This window comes from Chelonoidis abingdonii, chromosome 20 (assembly GCF_003597395.2).
Source record: "Chelonoidis abingdonii isolate Lonesome George chromosome 20, CheloAbing_2.0, whole genome shotgun sequence".
NCBI classification, from domain to species: Eukaryota; Metazoa; Chordata; order Testudines; family Testudinidae; genus Chelonoidis; species Chelonoidis abingdonii.
In genome coordinates this window covers 21,789,379-21,805,245 of record NC_133788.1, presented here as the reverse complement: position 1 = coordinate 21,805,245, position 15,867 = coordinate 21,789,379, and the positions used below count along the sequence as shown (strand labels likewise).

Here is a 15,867-nt window from a genome sequence, read left to right as displayed (position 1 = left end):
GAAATGCCTCTTGAGTGGGGCTCCTGGGGAGAAGATGCTCAGTATGGAATATAAGGGCTTGTGGGTGCAGCTTCTGTAATTTTCCTCCAAAGACAGACCCCTCTCCACCCCACCCCCCGGAAAATATCTCCTTTTGGTGCCCACCTTGTTATTTTTTCTGCAATATACATGCTGCATATTTCGTTTGATCAGATTATGCAGACTAGACTGGGGCTTATCAGACCATCTACCAATGTACACTTCTATTCTGAGGGCTGAAGGAATAAGGAACCCTTCACTGCTTTCTGAAGGGGATTGCTGCCCTGCATAGCTCTGAATTCCGGTATGAATGGCTTGCCTGCAAGAATACCTCCTGGTATGATGGAAGTATAATATTTCTCTTTCGTGTGTGTGTGTGCGCGCACACATATGTGTGTGTGCGTGTGCGCTGAATGCCAAAGCTCTGGTAAAGCCAGCTTGCTTCCGTATGTGAATCATTTCTCAAGCAGCTCTCCGTGTGTTGTTGCAATGTGGTTTTCCTCTCAGGGAAGCACTAAAGCCCTGAATTCTCAGTCTGGCTTGCACATGCTGTCAGAGGCTAGCAGGAGACAGTTTTCGTTTTAAAACAAGGAGGAGAAAAAGCTTTCACTGTAAGTAATTAATCCTCTTTTTATTTGTAAGGTGGGAACTGGATTTTCTCTAGTGCGGGTTAGTGGACAGAGGCACATTCTCGCAGCAAGCAGACTGTCTTGCTTAACAACACCTGAATGTAATGTCTGACTCTAATTAAAACTAGATTGGATGGAGCATTAGAAAATGCACTGTAAGGAACATGCCTGCATTGGCGGGGAGCTAGGCTGGATGGTCTATTAGATGTTAACGATAGAAAATGATCCTACGAGGACTGGCTACTATGTAGTTTTCTGTTTCGCTGCATGGAGTTGAGCTAGTGACAAATGGGCTGAAGCTGTCACTCTGCCTGCCTCGGCTCTCTCTTCCTGTTGGTGTTCAGTGATCTGTTCCAACGGCAGGGTCGAACAGGAGCACAAATAGGTTTCCCCAACCCTGCTGTTGAGACTGTCCAGTCAAGAAGGGGCCAAGCTGCTTCAGAAAAAAATTGGCAGTTACCTCGTCTGCAAGGTGAATGAGTACAAATGTTGGGGAGCCTGGCCAGAGCTGTGCTCTCCCTCCATCAAAGAAGGGAGCTGCCGAGACTCTCAGAAGGAAGCATCAGTTTCAACAGTTTAGTAATTGGCCACAAAAATGTGATTGATTTAAACTGAATCTTGATGGTAATAGCAATTGTAATAATATGCAGCATTTATATAGACTGTTACAGCTTTGCAGAGCTGTACAAATGCTAATTAAGCTCTGTGTTTGTAATGAATCATTACTGGTAGAACTGGAAAGGAAATGGGGACTCTTCTCCTCCCCCACACCCTGCTTCCTTTCATCAACACAATCTAATTCTCTCTCTAGATATCACCCCTTAAATGTTTCAGAGTAGCAGCCATGTTAGTCTGTATCAGCAAAACGAACAGGAGTACTTGTGGTATCTTAAAGACTAACACATTTATTTGAACATAAGCTTTTGTGGGCTACAGCCCACTTCATCAGATGCATAGAACTGTCCGAAATGGGCCATCTTGATTATCACTTCAAAAGTTTTTCTCCCCTGCTGATAATAGCTTCTCTTAATTAGCCTCTTACAGTTGGTATGGGTACTTCCACCTTTTTATGTTCTCTGTATGTATAAATACCTTCTTACTGTATGTTCCATTCTATGCATCTGAAGAAGTGGTCTGTAGCCCACGAAAGCTTATGCTCAAGTAAATTTGTTAGTCTTTAAGGTACCACAAGTACTCCTGTTCTTTTTACCCCTTAACATGGTTTGTTTGTGGAGTATTGCCTCTACTCCCTACAAACTGGAAATTATTCTGTTGCCAATCTGAGTCTCAGCTGAGAAGGGGATATTTGATTGTTCTCCAGTGGTGTGATTCTGATGATTACTTAGTAAGAGAGACCTGTCCTGGGTCAGCTTCTGTCTCAACACCTGGACCCCACTGTGTGATTCTATGGGTTTCACAGCTCCCTGGTGGTCGGCAGGCCATAGCTTGCAAACCACTGACTCTGCTGTTTGAATCCATTCAGCTTTGTTCAGCCCTGTCCACATGCAGAATGAATAATTTGAAAATGCAGAAGTCTACTGGTTTCTCTTGCAGCTTTAGAGTTCACAATGGCTTCCTCTCTCCAATGAAACCTTTCTGCTAGGAGTTCACAACACTGACCACTAACAAATTCAAATTCAAAAGGTCTCAGTTAATTAACAGGCTACTGTGCACATTTGCAGAGCACAGTCTCTCTGCCAGACAACTTTTCAGAAATTAATGATTGCTGTGATTAATGATAGGCGGATTGGCTGGGGATTGTGATCACCCATGCATTGTGCGTGGGAGAAGTGGACTTGCTTTTTTATTTTTGTTTGGCTTTTCCATGAGGCTCCTCATCAAGGTACCAGAGGATTTATGATATATCGCAGTTTATCTTCCCAAGACCCCTTCTTCAGAGGACCAGTATTATTCCCATTTTATAGATGGGAAACAAAGGCAGAAAAAGATCCTGTAACTTGCCAAAGATAACACAGGAAGTCTGTGGCAGAGCTGGGAATGGAATTAAGATGTGAATCCTAATCCATTGTCCTTACTACAAAATCATCTATCTGTTGCCATGTCTCATGCATGTGGTGGGCAAGTTGTCATGTATTTGTATGCTATGTTTCTCTTCCAACCTAGAGAAGGTGTTCTCTGGCAGTTCCTTCTGTCCCTTCTAAGAGCATCTGCCTGTACTCAGCAGTAAGGTATAATGACAGGGCATTACCAGGCAAAACCCCTGTCATTACTCTTCCTCTCTATAGTAATTACATAGCTGTGCCTTGTGTAAAATAGAACATCCTTCTCCTTACTGTGGATTGATAAGACCATGCAATGTTACCCCTCCATTTCTCATCCTCCTCTAGTTCGCGTCACGGGGGTGGCAGAAGAGGATTAACAAGAACTAGCTACTTTCAGATGGCTCTGATAGACCTTGTTCTCAAAATGTACGTGCGTTATACTACACCAGCGTTAAACCCATCTGCTCAGGCCAGGAAGGTGTTGGGGATAGCTCTGAGTGGCTTAACTTTTTTTATGGCTAAAGACTGATTTAAAACTCCCAACAGCTAGGAAATTCAGAATCAAGGCTCAGCCTTCATCTTTCTTTGCCCTCCTGTGCCCTAAGTCTCAAAGTAATGGCTGATTATACATACCATATAAGCTGGGACCCCTATTGCCTGGAAGCTATGAGCTGAGATGATGATTTCTCCTGGATTCTCTAGAGTGAGATCACTCCCTGAACGTAGTTAATTTTGGTGTGGTTTGATTAAATTTAGCATTAACTGTGTAGCCTTTATATATGCACACAGGTACAGACACTGTGTTCCTCTAAGCAAAAGTACACCCAACAGCACATTCTCCCGCCCCCCCCTTTGCTTTGTTGCCTTCTTCACATGCAGCTGTCAGTAACATGATGAGCACAGAGTTGCCGCATTCAAGTCTAAAACCCTGCCCTGGACTAAGAAAAAGGTCATATCCATTCTTGCCCAATCAACCTTATTTAGACTACACCTATAACTTAACTTAAATATGGTGGCCTGTTTGCTGTTAGCCAGTAGAAATCAAAGCTCCAGCTAGTGATGGTGGTTGTCCTCCTATAGGGTCAATGCTGACCAAATCTCTGCTAGCTTGTGTGTTTTTTATCTCTACATCCCTGTATTGATCAAGAAGCAGAGGGAAGTACCTGGGTCTCTGAGGTATCTAAGGTTAATTGGGTTCTGACCTTGGACAACTCCATGTGGTTTATCTGGTAAAACAGCAAGGGTATATTTTTCCTGTGGCTTGTAAATGCCAGGAATGTGGATCCAACACAAGAAAAACAGAGCTGAATAAATCCTCTGTCCATTTGCACAGAACTAGAGTTTTGTTTAAACTTTTTGTTTCCTTTCTCATGTCCAGCTGGAAAATGGGATCCAGTTGAGAACAAGAAACCCATAAGCCCAAAACTCTCAGGAGACATTCTGTGGTGGTGGGATTTGGGGACAAAGCCATGCAATTCTCTTTTGTTATTTCCCTGACCGTCTCTGGTAAAAATCACTGATTAGTCATAGTCCAGGTCTACACTAAAAAGTTATGTCAACCCAGCTGTGTTGCTCAGGGGTGTGAAAAATTCATAGTCCTGAGCAACATGGTTAAGCTGACCTAGCCCCCGCCATAGACAATACTAGGTTGACACAAGAATTCTTCTGTTGACCTATCTACCACCTCTCAGGGAGGTAGATTAACTACAGCAATGGGAGAACCCTTCCTGTTGCTGTAGTGTCTACACTGAAGTGCTACAGCAGTTCAACTGCAGCTGTGCAGCTGTAGCAATTCAAGTGTAGACATACTCTTAGTCTTGAAAAAAGAAAAGGGATCTTATAACCAGGGTGACCAGATGTCCTAGTTTTAAAGGGACAGTCCTGGTTTTTGGGACTTTCTTATATAGGCGCCTATTACCCGCCACTCCCTGTCCTATTTTTTCACAGTTGCTGTCTGGTCACCCTACTTATACTAGTCTTCCGATATATTAAGGATTGTTCTAAAAAGGACTGTGATCAATAGTTCTCCATGTCCACTGAAGGTAGGACAGGAAGTAATGGGCCTAATCTGCAGCAAGGGAGATTTAGGTTAGATATTTGGAAAAGCTTTCTAACTATAAGTGTAGTTAAGCTCTGGAACGGGCTTCAAAGGGAGGTTGTGGAATTCCCATCACTGGAGGTTTTAAGGAACAGGTTGGGGACACGCTTATCAGGGATGGTCTAGGTTTACGTGGTCCTGCCTCAGCGCAGGGGGCTGCACTTGATGACTTCTTGAGGTCCCTTCCAGCCCTACAATCTGTGATCGATTGACGCACTGGTGACTGCAGGTAGGATATTTTTTTTATTGTCTGCAACACTGAATTCATCCAAAGATTGGAATTGCTGACTTGGGCTTTGGAAGTGGTAATGGGATGGTTTATTTGAGGCAGTGACCAGGTGCTCAGCATTCATGGCTGGTTAGACCTTTCTCTGCCCAGGCCACTCCTGATTATAACATACTGGCGTTATGGAATCTCCACCAGTAAAGAAATACACCCTTAAGGATAAATGATAGAAATTAGCCTAAGAAAAGAACAAGATCAGCCTTAAGCACAAGTAAGACAAGCAACTGCTAGAGACTCTGCGATAGCCTCATAACCCATTTAGCTCCTCCCTGCTACACAGCTACCCACTCTCAGACAATTGGACCTTGTCTTTGGGGGGCTCCAGAGTAGTTTCACTGTTCGAGAGTGGCTCCATGTGATACTGTGCAGGGAAAGAGAATAATGGACCCTGTGGAGGGGCTCTTTACACTATGGAGCAAGGATGGCATACATGAAGGGGATTCTCATAGGACTCCATATGGTGGCCTTGTTTGCTCATAGGTAGCAACTTCCATGAAGGAAAGAAGTCCTTGTACAACCCTATAGAGGATGTCACATGGTCTGATGGCTTAAGCACAGTACTGGACATTCTATTTCTGACTCTCACGGATTTGCTGCATGATCTTGGGCAAGTGCCTTAGCCTCTGTGGATCTTTGGTTGCAAAGTCCATAGATTTATTATTATAACACATTCTTCTGGACTGTTGAAAGTAAAATACCTAGCTTAAGGCATGAAAAAACCCCACAGTCCTCCTCCTTGCTATAACTTGTAGTCTGGGCATGGAAGTTTCCAAGTAATGTATTGTTTCTTGGTATCTTATTAACAAAGTCTGAGTATCCAGCATTAAATGTTATGAGAAATGGAGTCTGCTGAGAATGTGTTGGCCCTCTAGGCCACTGGAACCAGATGCTCAGTGGAGGAGTTAGGGCTTATGGTTCACCCTCTGTCCCAGTGCCCAGCGAGAACACTAAGAGCATTAGCAATGAGCTGTCATTGAACTGGACATATCTCCAGTATTTTTAAATTCATTAAACCCTGATGTGAGCTAAGCTTCATACAAGCAAAAACACAGCCAAAGTTTCCATTTGGAAAGATGACAGATGAGGATTGCCCAGAGACAGCCAAGGGGATGCTAGAAACAAGGCAGGATAATAGAAATTACAGAAAGGGGGTGGGGGGAGATTATATGCTCAAATCTGTTCTTATGAAAGGACAGGCGACTGTCTCTGCAACAGAGGACGTAGCAGATGTACAGCTGATGCAGACTGAGCTGGAAGGGATTGGGTCTGTAGAGGGGCAGATAAAGATGAGGCTAGGAGAGTAACAGAAGGTTTTGGTTTTAATTACAAGCTCAGTCTGATTTTAAACAGTTTTTTATCTGTGCAGTCAGCCTCCAGATCAGCAACTGCCATATTGGACGGTCAATTTCTCTGCTTTGTGACTGTGGCTTGATTCCTGGTATCAGTTAAGAAATTAAGATGAGTCATATGAAAGCATCTGTCAAGTCTACAAATTGTAGTTTCAAGTGAGGTGTTACGAAAGTCTGAAAAAACATTCTATCTTGACTCCATTGGTTACGTTGCTGCATAGCTTCCTACACTCCAGTAGGGTATCCTTGACAATGTACTGAGCTTGTTGGGTCTTTTTGTTTCAGTTGATGGCTAACCTGAGAATAGCAGAATTCAATTAGTATAGAGGGACAGCAATATAAACATGGCTCACATGTTACATGCTAAAACCTCCGACGTTCTTACCTTGATTTCAAGCCAATGTTCTGTGTTGATTCTGAACTGGCCTGACTGCTTGGTAGAAATAAACAAACTACAGGAAAATGGGAGTAAAGGTCTAATTTAAACTCCCAAAAGTCAGAGAACTCCTTCCTTCATGAGTCCCATCTGAAAGTCGGGTACTAGTGGCCTCACTGTGAAATGCTGAGCATTTGCAGTTCCCAGTTAAGCTGCCGACTGGTATATTACTCTGCAGATCTAGTAATTAACTTTCAAAAGAGATTGCTTTTGCAAAGGCACTTGAATGACCCTGGTTAAATTAACTGCCCTGTTGACTAATTATTGGTGTACGAAGGCATGAAAATTGAGACCTGGATACTCATACATCCAGGGTTTGATGCGAGGAATTTATGCTTTACCCACCAAAATGACTTCTCCTTTTAACCTAAAAGCTCAGGTGTTCCTGTGTAATGTCTCTTCTTGAAGTGCATAAATGATTTTATTAACTGATAAGTGTAGCTACCAGATCTTGGATTAGACATTAAACTGCACAAATGTGGGCATATCCTTCACTGACCAATCAACTTTCTCTTTTTACCTAGCTCATTGTGTAACTTGCCATAATCCCCAGTGGAATATGTTTTCTAGAGCCTTGTTCAGAATCTACAGGACTGGCTGGCAGCTCACCCCTTTATTGGCAATAGTATTTGTATCAAAAACAGTAACATATGCTTTATATAAAGGAGAAAGGATGTTCTTATACGTTAAAAGACAGAGCAGGAAGCTCAGACCTGGGTTTTATTCCTGGCTACCTTTGTGACCTTGGCCAAGTCTCTTTACTCACTTTCTCACTCTGTAAAGTGGGGATAGTAATTTTGCCCTCAGAGTGGGTGCTGAGGGGTTTTACTGATATATTTATAGACTGAGTCATATAACTATAACTAGGTGCCTTGACATACATTTCAGAATAAAATTCCAAGTATAATGGACTCCGTGTCCCACTGTAAAATAAATTCACACCAGCTAATTAAATAGCTCCCACTGCAAAAACCAAAACCTTCCATGCCTCCCCCCTAATGCCCGGGAGAAAAGATGGGTGCTACAGCATGCCCTTAAGGTGGGTGAGGGGAATCGAATTCTGAGGACCCTGTCCAGAGAATGCCCTGTCAGGCGCCTCTTTCTGTTGATATCAAGGAAGTTTCAGCTGATCTCCTTTGCAGCAGTGCAGTGCAGGCAGAGATGCATCTCAGGTGACCAGGTCACCGACCATTGAGTTTTATATGTTAAAACCAACGCTTTGAGTTCAACCCAGAAACTTACTGGTAGCCAGTGCACATCTCAGTGCGCTGATGTAACCTGCCCCTGGAACGGAACTCCATGTATTGCAGAACGCAGCTGCCCTCTTATTATCATCAGTTTCCAAATGTTCTCAAGGTGTAGCGCTACACAGAGTACACTGCAGTAATCTAATTGGTGCTCTTCAGTCACCTCCCCTGGCTGAGGCAAAGAGAGGTATCAGTGGGCTCTATAGAAAGCTGGGTTTCAGCCCTTCTCTCCTGAGGAAGGGTCAACATGTAATTTGGAGAAGGAGGCCAGAAACTGATTAATCCTCAGAGCTCTAAGTATGGTTTATAGGGCCCTCTTCAGGGGACTGATCAGGAACTGTCATCTGAAACATGGGGTCACATGATGAGGGTGAAAGCCAGGGAGTTAGATTATCATTGCATCTGACACATTTCCTTGACTACATCTGTGTTGGGAGGCTGCTTTTCCTGCTGCTTTTTCTCTCCTTTTGCTCTCTGTGGTTTGATCTTTAGGCTGTCCACAGTCTCCCTGGGGTCCTTTTGGAAGAAAATGCTGACAGTTATTTACCATACAGTAGACTTATATTTACTGATGCATCTGAAGCCACAGGGAGCCATTACTTGTTGAAAGCTTATCTTCCCAGACACAGAAACGTGTCTTAGAGTCTGGTGCACAAATAGGTGTTGAACAAAATCTCCTCTGGTAATATTAATATTAAATAATTTCCATGTATATAGCACTTTTCACCGGAGGAAATAAAAGGTGGCTCAGTATTGTTATTCAGGGAAATACACAGAGTGATGATTTTATACAGCACGTCCCTGGCAAAGGTGGAACTAGAACCTGTGTCTTCTGACTGTCTCTTGCTTTAACCTCTTGACCAGACTACCTAGTTTCCTGTAAAAAGCTAGGCCCGCCTTGGTAGTACAATGAAATTGCAGTGTGCTGGCCTTTACATTGTAGATACTAGCTAAGGAGGGATGGTAAAAGTTGCCTTTAGTTCACATCTACCAACTCCTTGTTCTCAGCTTTTGACCCAAAGCCACATCAAAAAGGCAGACTCTGCCATTTAATGGTTGTATTGGTCTTTGACAAGCTGATGTCTTGGTTCAATGTTTGGGACAGGAAGACACTGCAAAGTGTCATTCCACAATTCTGCCTGATCCTCTGCAGACAATACAGCCTTTTGCTAGTTTCATCAGCTTATATTTAGGGACACTGAATCCCTCGCCTTTTATTTCTTGTTTTTCTGTACAATTTCAAATCCCTCTCTGTACTTCATAGAATTTCTTCTTTTATCTTTGCATATTTTAAAATGGTTTTTAAATGTATTGTGACTCCTGATTATTTATCACACAAACTCAGGATTTGGGGCTCCTTGATAATGATTCCCTTTATTCTGGCCATAACCTCTCACTCTTGTTGGCCAAAGGGCCTTTGGCCAGGGAAGCCTGGCTAAATGGGCTTTTCTAAGGCATGTGCCAGCACACAGACGCTAGTAGAAGATCTATGATTTAACAACTGCCCTCTAGATAATTATATTTAATTCTTTGTCACCCCCTAGGTTTACCATTTCAAGGCCTAGGAGTGCCCAGACTTGCCACATTGCACTTCTGCTCTCCTGTAGGATATGCATCTCACATTCAAGGAACATGCAACATCTCAATTTATGTTCCCAAAGCTGGGATGCAAAACCTTTCTGGGGTCCTGTTGCACCATTAATAGAGCCATCTGCAGTACAAGCTGTTTTTGCCCATTCTGTTATCTCTTTTGGGGGGGAGAACTAGCGGTAGTAACTTTTCCACATTAATATTCTGTTTCCTGAATGGCGACAGGTTCCAGCTAATGTGTGTACCTAATTCTAGTGACATGCCTTGCCATTCATTGCAGGCAAATGAGCAGCTTGGAAAGGCTTATTACCTCCTTGAGGTTTCCCAGTGTTCCCGCTACTCATACTTGTCACAAACAGCGTTTTCACCCTGACTCAGAAGGTTGGTCTTGGAGGAAATGAAAGGCTGATGTTGACTCTTAAGATAGATTTCCTGCCCTGACCAGGGAACAGTGGGGCTCTTCTGTTCTGTTTTTTGGTAATTTGTTGTTTTGGGCTGTTCTTCAAGCAGTTCCTTTAAAATCTTCAACTTGTGTCATGCAGGAGTGAAAGCAAATTAAGATGAGAGGGACGTGTGCAATGGACTTTGTTCTTTCAAGTGAGTTTAAGGCTTGTGGAAGATGTTGGATTAACACTCAGAAACTGAAATCTTCCTTACCCACAGCACAGGTTCAGGTTGGGTAGGCCAAGCTCGGCCTTGTCAAGTATCTCCTGCCTGCTCTGGAGAAACAGTCAATGGGAACCTATTTAATTTTTGGCCTCTCTGAAAGGTGCTGCAAAGTGTCCTGGTGGCTTTTGTGATGTGGAACTTTAGCCACTGAGATGAGATAACCAGTCCACATTATGCAGTCCACTAAACTGTTGTTGAATTGTTTTGAGTGTTGATTGCTACTGACTTGGGTTGGATTTTAGCCTGAAACCTAGAAGTGAAAGGCTCAGATCCCCTTCCCAATAATATGGTGCCATCCAGCTCTTCATCTGTCCAGATGTTTATGTGCTTTACCCCTTTTGGGTCTAGTAACTGCAGTGTGCTAATGGTAATTTTGGTGCTGGTTCTGCAGAAAGAGGAACTTCATAATTCCCTCATGCAAAAGCAGATGTTTCAATCAATTGCTGCGCACACAGAAAGATTCCAGAATGTCTTCAACAGCTGATGTGATCAAAACCTGGAACCTAACTTTACCTGTGCACCACAAATTGAGTCTGTAAACAAGTTCAGTCCATCCCTGCTCAGAGGCATGGTTATAGTTGACTAAGATCTCAGTGCATATGGAATCTGCTTGATGGATTATTCTCCTGCCACTCCAGTTGCACATTCTTAGTTACAGTTCTGCACAGGCCTCTAGTTTCCTTCCTGAATCAAGAAGAGGTCTTAGGATCAACATGACAAAATAATCTCCACTTGTGTATTTTGGCTGCAGCTCAGAGACTCCAACTTCTTTAGAAATAGAAAAAGATGATATCTCTGTTTCCCCCGCCCCACACACTCAGTGTTGATTGCTAGTGCAATAATATCCAATTTTCCCCACACAGGGTCCCATCTAGATAGATTCTGAAATTTATTGACCATCGAAAAGTTGGAACAAAATGGACTCAATCCTTGGCTTCACTTGCTTGACATGGTGAAAAAGGATGTAATTTCAAGTCTATTACCTTACATTCTTATATGTCCACTCTGGCTTAAGTCAAGTATCTAAGTTGCTACTGGTTAGGAGGGAAAGTTAGAGGAACTGCCACTTAAATTGTAGTTGCTTTCACTGAGGTTTGCTCCCGCTCTTGCTTTTCTTCTTTCTGATGTGGCTGTCCAAAAGACACAACACTCCCCAGGCACTTTAAAATGTGCTCATTGACTCAAGATGGAATCCCTTCAGACCTCATAGGCCAGAGAGGAGCATCACAAGGCTGGGCAGGAGGGTGCTGGGATAGAAACAGGAAGAAGTCCTGAGGCAACAGTAGGAAAAATGCATGTGCAGTTGTGGCACCCACAAAACTGTGTTTGTATAAATCTGGTAATCTCTTCAACAAGGCTATTTGCATGTGCAATTGCCTGATTTGTATGTGTAAAAGTGGGTTACCATACATCCATATATATTTTTTTTAAATGCATATAAAACACTAGAATCCTGTTAATGCTACTCTGAAACCATGGGACTTAAGAATAGTATTTATTGTATTTCCTCATAGTTAAATATTCACTGATGCGTTAAATGTCAGGTATATGCAGCACAGTAATGGTCACGGAATTAATAGATAATTTTCTCCTGCGATGAATTAGCTCTTGAGTGCTCACTATATATGTTGGAACTCCCAATGGAATTGGTGACTGCACAGAGTTTAAAATAGGAGTTGCTCAGTTTTTATTAGTAGCTGGGAGGTTAGAGCCATGCAAAAATTTGATATTTTTTTTCCAGCATCTGCAAAGGAAAAGCCATGATGCTATGAGGAGGGGAATTAGTGCTTGTTTTTCCCTACAACAGCAGCAAAAGAGAGCCTAGAACACTCTTGCACCTGCATGCCCTTAAAATAGAACATCCGTAACACCTGGAAGGTGTCATTCACACGGAATGTAATTAGGACCGGAATAGATTGCTTCCCAGGGGTCCACACTCATTAACAAGAATACTTCACCAGAACAATTCACAAAGCAAATTGTGAGACCTGGGCAAAGTCTGAGTCCTCCTCACCATGAGACTTACTGGCTTAGCTAAGGGAGGCCATATTTTAGCTCATCTGTTAGAGCTGCTGCCTATGACCACAAGAGTCTTGGTTTAGCCTCTTCTTCTATAATCAAATGCAGGAGTCCATCTACCCGAGCCTCTCTACTGGTCTTCTGTAGTTTCTGGCCACCTGTTTGGCAAACACCACACAAACTACCTGCACAAGAGTCGCATGCAGCTACATCCTATCTGATTTAGAAAATGAGACTGAAGAACAGAAGAAGAAGAAAGAGCCATCTGTGATTTCCCCCCAAAAGTGGCTGGCAGAACTTGTAAGACCCAAATGATGATACTGTTGCTAGTGCAAATTGGGGAATGGATAATGAAAAGTCAGGGATGCAGATCTGCTCAAAGAGTCAAGCCATCCATTTAGTTGGCAACAAACCACTTACTGAGGGAAATTGACAAAATGTGCTTGCTCGCACATCAAGGAAGAGAAATTCATTTCTGTTCTCCAAATCCTGGCAGGGTTTGCTTCCCTCATAGGCTCGTATCTGGAAAATTCAAGACTGACTGCAGCTCCTTTTTTCTCTTTGCAGAGAAGTTGACTGTTACCTGTGAGACTGTCTCTCTTTTATGGAAATACAATGGAACAATGATTTCATCACTGTAGCAATATCAACTATTGCAGTTCTAGGCAGGTCTGATCAGCTAAAGATATAGTATAGTTAATTTGTGCTGCTGAGGAATTATCAAAAATAAATAAATAGTGGGAGGAGAGCTTGTGTGTGTCTCAGGATTCTGTTTTGAATATAACATTTTAACGTAATCATGGTTCAAGATGAAGATGCTGGATTGACAGTCTGACAGAGTCCTCTCTTTATCTTCAGGACTAGTACAGGCCCTTATGCTTTCTTTGCATGAGGCGTGGAGAAAGATCCTAGTCCAGTACAAAATGTTATCATTTTGTCTCTTGGGACTGTCCTAATATTATTGAGTTTCTCGGTAATGCCCATTTTATGAATCTGAAGCCTGGATGCTAAAAATAAGGACAACTGCACCTTCTTCAGTGGCTGCATTTAGACCCTTTTTTGAAACCTGAGGGTTGCAGTTAACTTGCATAACATAATGCAAATTGCAGCTTTCCTTGTACTTTTTAATATTGGATAGGCAATCCTATGGAGATTACAAGCCGAAGCAGAATTCAGTGTTCCCTCTATGTGCTTACAGATTTGCAACACATGATTAAAGGTGTGGGTGGCTGCAGGCCTCTTTATTGATCTCTGAAGGCCATGCTCTGGCTATGCCTGAATGTCTGCCTGTGTGAAGAGAGAGGGGAGAATTTGGTGTATTCCTTTCAGCCCTTTAAATTGGCGCCAGGCACCTCTGCCTCTCTCTTTGGATTCCAGATGCTTTAAAAACATTAATATCTGATTTCTTTCCGATATTCTGCAGACTGACTCCTCTGGAAAGAAAATGAAGAGTGCTGCCAGACCTTGGAGTGCAATGGCAAAGCAAGGGAACCATGGAATTGATCGAGGAAAATCTCTCTCCACCACTTCCTCGGGCTTGAAGACCTCCAAATCCTCTACTTCACTTGCTTTTGAATCTCGGCTCAGCAAGGTACTAACCAGTAAGCAGTGTGCAAGCATTCCAAGCTACCACTCCAGCTAAGGCGGGGCATGTCACCAAGTGTTTAGGGCTTTGCCACTGGGTATGTGTATGTCTGGATCAGATGCTACTATATGCATATTATACCACAGGGAGTCCTTGTAGCACCTTAGAGACTAACCCATTTATTTGGGCATAAGCTTTCATGGGCATAAGACACAGACCTTCCGTGCTCACTGGGCATAAGCTTTCGTACCCAAATAAATATGTTAGTCTCTAAGGTGCCACAAGGACTGCTCATTGTTTTTGTTGATACAGTCTAACACAGCTACCACTCTGAAACCTATTATACCACAGGGCCTGTATACTTTTGACCATACTGTATGTTTTGGGATAGTCATTCCAGATTTGTCTCTGTGTGTGGATTGGTGTGTGGTGAGGATGACGGAGGGAATTTGACCATGGTGTGTGATAGAGGTTGGAGAGACTAGACTGTGGGGGGGTGGGGTAGTGCATGCATAGGATATATTTTGTGTGTGTGTGTTGTGAGTGAAGGATTAGTCTGTACAAGGTATGTGTGGATCAAATTATACTCTGTGGATGGGTGGGTGTGGATTGGATTGGATTGCACTGAATGGGTAGGAGTGGAGGGTGATTTTTAGAGTTTAGAATTTATTTTCCTAAAAAAGAGATTTGTTAAGGGTTATGAGATAATCTTGTGTCCTATAATCTGTGTTTTTCCCCCCATTTGAAAAGGCAAGATACATAGCAAAAATATTGTTTGTGATAGAATGTTTACATTTTATTATACTCATCTTTTTATATATATTTTAATAAGACCAGAAATGCACATGAAAATAATGTTCCATTTTATTGCAAATTCCAAACCTGGCATAGTGCTGCATCTGTGTTCTGGCAGACCCTGAACAAAGAGAGCAATATGGTCCAAGTATAGAAGAAAGAATAGGAACCTGGGAACAGAGACTTTGTTTCTAACAATATATAGTATTCTACAGAGCTGATGTTCAAAGAGCCTTACAAACACTTATTAACCCCTGCAGCCTCCAGTGCAATGGGACCATATATTATACCCACTTCACAGACTCCCACAACTCTAAGCATCTCAGAAATTAGACACTTTGAGCCCCGGGCTCCAGCCAATCTGTTTTCCTTACAAGGTCCTTCCTTTAAAGTGTGGTGCTGTGCTGGCACTTCTGAGCTTGTGTTGTAGAGGTCTGTGTGGGCAGGAAGGCAAGGGAACCTGATGTGTTTAATTGTACATCTTTTAAAGAACATGGTGTTTTCTTTCTAGCTGCCTCCGTGATCTCTAACCTGCTGAGCAACTACAGTACAAACAGAAGACGATCAAATGGAAAAGTTAGCAAGGGGCTGTGGAAAGACAGACTGAGCAGTGAGGTGCACCTGGCACTATGAAAAGTGGTGAACTTAGTAAAAGCTTCTGTAGAGAAAATGGATGGAGACTTCTGCAGAGGTCAGAAAGTCAGATTGCTTTGTCTTGCTCTCAGGAATGGACTGGCAAAGGCCCTGCCAAAATGCAAAACTTCAGATGTCTAGTTTCCTGCAGTAGATCAACGCTTTGGCTATCGAAGCTCACATGCTCCCAGAGTCTGGGAAACCACAGACTTAGTCAGATGAAGAGATGAAAGAGAGAAGAAAATTGGAGCTGAGAGAGATTTGATCTTGCTTTAAAAAATTACAATTCAGGAACCCACTAACCATGGCATGTGTTTGCAGTATAATCTCCCTTCTCATCTCTTTTCTGTCCACTAACATCTCACTCTAGTCTAGAGAGAGATGCTACAGCGCCTTGTTTTAAAATTCTCGGAAGGCTTCTCTCTCTCTCTCTCTCGGTTACTCATTAGTTAATCTGAGCTATGGAAGTGCACAAAAAGGGAAACGCAACTGGCGAGGGTTCGGAGATGG

The 15,867-nt window shown here is 42.8% G+C and overlaps 1 protein-coding gene across 4 annotated transcripts in view; it reads left to right on the top strand.

The window, feature by feature from the left end:
- Positions 1-483: 483 nt before the first annotated feature.
- SPECC1 (sperm antigen with calponin homology and coiled-coil domains 1) overlaps positions 484-15,867 on the top strand; it is a 168,664-nt gene continuing 153,280 nt past the window's right edge. For 3 of the 4 annotated variants that reach the window (XM_032784169.2, XM_032784163.2, XM_032784157.2), the window contains exons 1-2: positions 484-629; positions 13,768-13,935. In XM_032784169.2, the coding sequence (XP_032640060.1) occupies positions 13,789-13,935 (147 nt within the window). In that variant the 5' untranslated portion in view covers positions 484-629; positions 13,768-13,788. The remainder of the gene's footprint in view (positions 630-13,767; positions 13,936-15,867) is intronic. The other variant, XM_032784138.2, reaches the window with a different exon arrangement.